The sequence below is a fragment of the Seriola lalandi genome, unplaced genomic scaffold, assembly GCF_002814215.2.
Source record: "Seriola lalandi dorsalis isolate HSWRI2012SDOR001 ecotype SW California unplaced genomic scaffold, Sedor1 jcf7180002054287, whole genome shotgun sequence".
Lineage (NCBI taxonomy): Eukaryota > Metazoa > Chordata > Actinopteri > Carangiformes > Carangidae > Seriola > Seriola lalandi.
Window position 1 is genome coordinate 23,428 of NW_019524840.1, and position 7,189 is coordinate 30,616.

General features: G+C 41.3%; 2 protein-coding genes across 2 annotated transcripts in view; one reads left to right on the forward strand and one right to left on the reverse strand.

Annotated features, from left to right (window-relative positions):
- LOC111654737 (B-cell receptor CD22) overlaps nt 1-2,541 on the forward strand; it is an 11,700-nt gene extending 9,159 nt beyond the window's left edge. The window contains exons 14-16 of the mRNA XM_087173870.1: nt 727-836; nt 923-989; nt 1,547-2,541. Coding sequence (XP_087029996.1) covers nt 727-836; nt 923-989; nt 1,547-1,765 — 396 coding nt within the window. The 3' untranslated portion in view covers nt 1,766-2,541. The remainder of the gene's footprint in view (nt 1-726; nt 837-922; nt 990-1,546) is intronic.
- Nucleotides 2,249-7,189, reverse strand: part of LOC111654730 (B-cell receptor CD22-like) — a 6,181-nt gene continuing 1,240 nt past the window's right edge. The window contains exons 3-9 of the mRNA XM_023405858.2: nt 6,121-6,378; nt 5,776-6,036; nt 4,405-4,674; nt 4,013-4,309; nt 3,834-3,921; nt 3,645-3,714; nt 2,249-3,356 (exon numbers count right to left, since the gene is read on the reverse strand). Coding sequence (XP_023261626.1) covers nt 3,036-3,356; nt 3,645-3,714; nt 3,834-3,921; nt 4,013-4,309; nt 4,405-4,674; nt 5,776-6,036; nt 6,121-6,378 — 1,565 coding nt within the window. The 3' untranslated portion in view covers nt 2,249-3,035. The remainder of the gene's footprint in view (nt 3,357-3,644; nt 3,715-3,833; nt 3,922-4,012; nt 4,310-4,404; nt 4,675-5,775; nt 6,037-6,120; nt 6,379-7,189) is intronic.

Here is a 7,189-nt window from a genome sequence, read left to right on the forward strand (position 1 = left end):
GCAAGTCCTCCTGTGTTGTGCAGCTTCGATACGACAGAGCTTCTTTTCTGAAAACAGCCACATAAAACTGCAAAACTGTGGAAAGTATTTAAACATTTTAGTCACTAATTAAGCTCTCAGTTATGTTTTAATGAACAAAGGCCCAGTTTCCCTTACTACCTATAATTATAGTGGAGTTAAATATCCAACTCTTGGGTTACAATTCAAGGACAATCCTATTAACTTCTAAAACAACCTTTATGATCTCTTATTTAAAAGACACATTTACATTTTTAATATTACAAAGCCCCCTAAGTCCCAAAAGGTGTTATTTTCTTATCTTAAGTGCACAGGATACAAGGATCTAAAACAACTTGAGCACATAAGATCAAAAATTCATCATCACATTCAGGACTTATAGAGCTCCTTACACATCCCAAAAAAATAAATAAATAAATAAAAGTGTGTTTGCAAAACGCATACTATGCAAACATCTGCCTTCCCTCTTCTATAATCAGTAAATGTCTCGTTCTACTTCCGACACGCGGATGTGTCTTTCAATGGTCAAGCTGTTGCTTTGCCCTCTGTGTACTGCAGCTATACCCTCACTGTTTGTCCTGTCAATAGCTGTCTGTCAGCACACTAATCGCTCAGTATTATGGAACCATGAATTAACGGACAACCTCCAGCGACCAACGGTAAAGCATGAATGAACCGATTGAGTTGCTGCTGTATATTCACTGATGTCTTCTGTCTGCATCTGCTCAGGCTCCTGCTGCACAAAAAGCCACAGGACAGCAAGGTGGACACACACAGGATGATTCTCTCAACTATGCTTCTCTGCACTTTTGGAATAAGTGAGAATTTTACGTTTTGCATATAATACCAGAACAAGACAGTTATTATTGCATGGCACATTTAATGGTGATGTTTATCTTTCTAGGAACCAACAGGGGGAAGCAGAAGAGGATGTGTACACAAAGGTGTCCAAACCAAAGCCACTTCAAAAGGTCAGAAACCATGAAAACATTTCTAATCATGTGTCAAGTTTGTAAGATCATATCAGGCTATAAAACATTTGGTTGAGCGTCTTTGTTCTGCTAATGATAGTTGATGTTAAAGATGTATTTTACATTTTTCCAGTGTTTTATTTGAAGCTTCAATATCCATAATAAATTATATTTGTGGTTTTAAGTACCAAAAACCACCTCAACATCATTTTATATCGCCTCTCTCAGGCTTCACTAACAACAGGTCGGTGAGCCAATCAGAAGAGAGAAGCTGATCCTCTCTTTTGATTGGTTGACTTTTTTTCAAAGTGATCAAATAAAAATCTAGCAGATTTCAGGTAAAACACTCAGAGAAAACAAATCCTGTAATGCTGGACGGTGGGTGTGGGTGGGCCAGGCTTTGTTATGACATCACAAAGTTACAGAGGTCCCAGAGGTCGTTTTAAGGCTCAGTTTCTGAATATGGGCTGTGTGTATTTCTCTGTGGACTGAGGGCTTTGATACTTTCACGGCATATAACACAAATAATCTAGTAAATATCTCTGCTATCATCCTAGAATGAACAAGGCAGAACGGACGACTATGAAAACTTCACTGTAGCACATGCACCCAAATCTCCAAACCCATTAACCAATGACTCAGAGACCAGTGACGATGAAGTGGATGTCAACTATTCACAGGTGAGCTTCAAGCCAAAGCCAGGACATCAGCGAGTCGACACAGACTCCAGCACCTCTGACGAAGATGAGATTCAGTACTCTGATGTCAAAGTCTGACTCAAGATATTCTCATCCTACTTTACATACTGGTGGGATGCTAATGGTAAATTTACAACAACTTTAGCTTCCAACCAACATAAGTGAGCAGAGAAGTTGAAATTGTCAGCTAAAAGCAACAAACGCATGCAAAAAAATTCAAAATGGTTGTAACAATACCACTTTTACATAGTTTATGGTGTTAAACAGCATCCGGTTATTAATCCATTCATATGAACGTGGTGTATTTGCAAAATGATGGCAGTGAAGACTGGAGCTCATGGGATGGGTTGTGGGGTACGTCAGATAAAAAATGTTGGGGAAACCTCTACTCTTTAGTTTTGTTTGTTTTTTCATTCCTAAAATATCAGTTTCAGTGCATTTCTGTTTCCATTATTGTGAATTTAATCCAAACCCACAGTACCTGAAATGTAAATAAGGGTCAGTTATGACAGATTTTTTGTTCAAACTCAGTTGTTATAAAAGAAAATATATGGGGACAAATGTATTTTAAAGTTTATTGACATTACTGTAAAGTTGGTGAACACGGCTCCAGCACAAAATGACATGGCTGTAATGAGGCTTGTTTCTGAAGGACGCATGTCGAAACGATGTACTATATGCAAAATGCTCCATTTCATAACCCGCTTTGACTGTAGCTCTGGTACGGCTGTCTACTGAAGTGCAGCAGGATTTACTTTCGTTTTTGTTTATAAGCACAAACATATTTATGTATTCTAATAAAAAACCAAAACAATTATAAAGTTATCAATAAAAAAAGTGTTTGACAAATATCACACTGTCTATGTGCTGTTTCACTCTGCACAAAGGTTAGCATTGAAATATCAAATATAAACAGTAGCATGTTAAATGTGGCACCATTTATCTTCTGTAGTAAACTACATAGAAGACTTTAAAGGGAACATTTATTGTTATGGTTGATTGTGGGGAGGTTAAAGGTTAAACCCCAGCATACAGATTAGCTCTGAAATGTATTTCTATTATTGTATTGTTTTTTTTTTCTTTACTATAGGCATTTTACAGTGAAGACATATAAGAAGGGTTGAAGGCTACAGAGACAACGGTCATGAGTTAGCGTGTTGTGTGACATCGCTGTTGCTCAGTTCAAACATTGCAGCGTGTGGTGCAGATGTTACCTCCACTGCTGCAGACTTTAAGAAGTTTTTCTACCCAGAAGTCTCAGCTGGGCTTCTGTCGGCGGCCTAACACTAAAGTTCTGTAGGTGTTTAAAGGCCAGAATCCTGTGTTTCAGCTGTTGTTCCCCCTAAAGTTAAGCCGTCACCTTGTCACTGACCTGACCCATCAGACCATCAACGCCTTGCCCTTGTCCCAAATGAGAGTCTGCAACTGTTTCTTCTTCTTTTGAATCTCCACCATTGCATCCTCTGGAGTGCAGGCAGATCTCAGCATATGTCGTCGTCGTCGTCTTGGCGGCCAGGCCTCTGATCCCCCCTTCCCCGAGCTTAGTCTCTGTATTGGCCTGAGGTTTATCCACACTGACGCAGTGGAGTGGGTCAGTCTTGCTTCCTCCTCCTTCTGCCTCCAGAGTGGCTTTATTGACACGAATAACAGCCACTTGTGAAGAGTTGGTCTACAGGAAAACAAGAAAGATTTGCTTCAGTAATGGAGAAGAAAAGAATTGTGGGAGAATCTGGAACATGGTAAGCAAAACGTCACCTTTGCTATCCACTGTACACAGAATACAAGCTCACCACAGCTGCCCTTTTCCTATGAAGGATGACACTTCTACCTCCCCAAGCTTAAATTCCTGAAACATTTAACCGGTACTTTAAATTCAATCCTTTTTTTTTACTTACTTGAAGGTGTATCTGTAAGTGTTCACCTATTGTACATATATTGTGCAAGGACATAAACTCACCTCATTAGTGACTAAAAAGTCTGAAGTGTCCACCAGTCCCTGGCCGAGTGAGAGGCTGCCTGTACTTTTCCTAAGACCAACACGAAAAGTCATTGTTATATTGAACAATCATGTATTATTCTTTTTAAAATCCTTATTTTGTGATCATATTTGAGTCATACCTCCAACAGCAAGCCTTATGTTCCTCACCTGCAAAACAGCAACAGAGGGAGGCACAGCAGCAGCATCCCCAGTGCTCCCGCTGCAGCGCCGATCAACAGAGACAAAGTATGCAGGCCTGAAAAGTCGCCAGAAACCATATCAGAAAGAGGCAATTTAGGCAAAAGAAAAAGCCAAATATAAACACAGCATCCTGTAGATTCCTCTACCTAGCTGAGTTTCACTGGAGGACACATTGAACGCAAAACTATCAGAACCCAGTGAGTTGCTGCTGAGGCAGACTAGAGAGGGCACGTCTTCGTCCAGGTGGTATAGAGTGATGATGCTCCTCATAACCTCGCTCCCCAGGGGAACTTTCCTGATTGGGATGTCAGCAGAGTGATTGACAGGCTCCCCAGCCAATTCCCAAACCAGGGAGGGAAGCGGGTTGCCCTGGCTGTCACAGGAACATCGAAACTGGGACAAAATCTTGATGCAGCGGGAGGAAGGAAGGATCTCAGGAACAACTGAGGAGGAAAAGGTATTTAGCTATTTGTGCACCCTCAATCAAACGTCCAGGGGAAAAAATAAAAGCGTGCAATTATAAATAAATAAATCTCACATGTGACATCAAAACTGGCAGACTCTGAGTGTTCAGCTCCGTGGACATTCAGAGCTTCACAGTAATATTGATCCTCTGAGAGTTTGGTCACATTGAAGGTGAAGACTGGCTCAGAAGAACCCACCATCTCGTTTTCTCCCCCAGCCACTCTGAACCAGGTGAAGTTTATCGTCGCTGGATTGGCGACGCTCGTGCAGGTCAAAGTCACAGAGCTGCCGTCCGGCACCGGGCCGGAGGGGTCCACCGACAATGAGGTGTTCTTAGGGGGATCTGAAAGAAACATTGTGCCTGTTAGCAGTTCAAGGAATGCAGATTTCATCCCAACAAATTCCTTTTTAGGATCATTTGTGATCAGGTTTTAGGGGTGTAGTGAGTCACAATTTGTTTTTCAGTTTTCAGTTCATTATAATATTTCCTTTTTTTCTTTTTGCATACCTGTTTAGGGCAGTCTCTCTCTGCAGCACTGTCGCAGATTTACAAGCAAAAAATAACAGTCGGATGTCGTGACAAAATGAACTTTGAATCTCAGGTTTCAAGCAAACATGGAGAAAAAGTCCATAAAAGTGCTGAGAAAAAAAAGGGAATTTGAACATTTATAGTTCCAGCACAACTGGGCAAATGCCATCAGCTGATGAGTTCCATGTTTCCAAGGTCAAGAATGACCTTTGAACCTCATGAGGTGAAATTCACCACGTTGGGAATTAAGCCCCTTAATTACCTCGCCCTGGGCAATTAATTACGATGCCACATTTTGTCATGGCACCAGTTATGATGAATTTCACACTTTTGATCATCCCGTTCAGTGGCAGTGAATTACTGATGGAAGTTAGAGTGTATTTTATTAATTGAGGCATAAATCAAAAGCAAAAGAGAAAAAGATCATCATGTATAAGGAGAAAACTGAGGCTTCGTGTATCAGTGCCTCACTCACAAGCAGACAGACTGACAATCTGTGAATTAAGGTTACACAATTGCCACTATAAAGGTTTAAATGTAAATGCTTTCAAAGTCTTTTCATTAAACAGAGACAACCTCTTCCTTTTCTGTGGTTGCAGATGACGTCTTAACAAGGACTCAAACCAAACAAAACATCCACACATAAATTAACACACTGGCATACATGCGGACACACAGCAGAGCTCAGTCATGATGGACCACTGACAGAAAGGATTTTGAGGTTGTCACGCAACAGGACAAAGCATTACTGTCCGTGGCCCAGACACTCTTGCTCTGTGAGTCTTGGCCCCAGATCATGTTTGGGCTGGATGTATGGTACAGTAGATATTCAGCATATGAGCACAGTGGAAACATACAGTTCTGTTGTTTGTTGTCAGTGTAAATCAACATCTTTACCGCGTCCAATGAACTTACACTGAATGTCCAGCTGAATTGTGTCTGAAACTTCTTCTCCCAGATCATTTTGTGCTGCGCAGTGGTAGTCGCCACTATGGCCCGGGTCGACACCGTTAAGAACTAAGGTCGGCCCGTGCTCGTCGTCCTCTTCACCGTCCCGGTACCAGGTGTAGTTGCTCACAGGTGGGTTGGCCCGGCTCCTGCAGGACAGAGAAACAGAGCTGCCCTCCAGTATTGGACCAGCAGGATCGACAACTACTGTTGTGTCCTTGGGAGCAACTGGAAAATCAAACAAAGTATGGGGTTCAGTCCGTGCCGTTGGCTAATATTTGTCATTTGTGTTTCTGTTAAAGTCCAACTTACACTGCACATCTATCTGAGTGACGGATGAGTTCTGGCTTCCATGTTTGTTACTGGCTTTGCAGTAAAATTTGCTGTCGACTTCTGAAACTGTGGTTGAAAGCTTCATCTTGGATCCCACTTCTGTCACCTGATCCTCATCCACTTTGTACCAGGTGTAGCTCTCCACGGCTGGATATGCGTTAGCGTTGCAAGTCAGAGTCACCGTGCTGCCCTCATTTACAGGACCAGGGTCACTGATCGATGTGTTATTTGGAGGATCTGGAAGAGAAATCTGACAATTTAAATGTGAGGAAACTTTTCTTTAAACCAGCATAAATAGATTATGTGGCCACTTGGGGGCAGCGCAACAACTTATATAGTTTGTATGGTGAACGTGTTAGCAAACAGATGCCTCTTTTCACATCAAGCAAACACAAAGCAACATTAGCATTCGTTAGGATTTGTGTTTCTGGACAAATCTTAGTCCAATATTAACTCTGGTTCTAACTCTGTTTTGGTTTCAACCAACTACTGAGGAAAATAACTGGCTTTTTAGCTGCTAAATAATCCACTATGTTCACAAGCTAGTCACTATCTTAGTCAGTCTGCCAGTTTGCAACTCCAGTTGGTTTATCAGAGCTTTCTATCATAAAACAGCTGGAAATGAATGATAGTGGCTATAAAACAAAACAAAATTAGTTGAAATATTCTCAAAAGTTCTTCCGAGCTTAAAAGGAATTTCAGAGTCAAGTGATATTGCTTTTGGGTTCAACATGGGCAACATCTTTAAACATATTTTTTTGATCCACTATCAATATCAAGATATCGAGTAGTGCAGCTTGAAACATTCATCATTTAATTAATTTCTCTACACATTATCTAGTTGCAGGCTCGCCGGGCAATCACTCTTATCCACCGGGCAGTTTTAAATCCACGTGAGGAAACACTTAAACAGGATGCACACTTATACTTTTTACACTCTTGTTTGAGACGATTTAACAAATGATGTGTAATATCATTTGGGAGCTTTAGGGATGCTGGTAGGCAAGTTCCTTACTACTGGACACGGCCAGGCTAGCTGCCCCCCCCC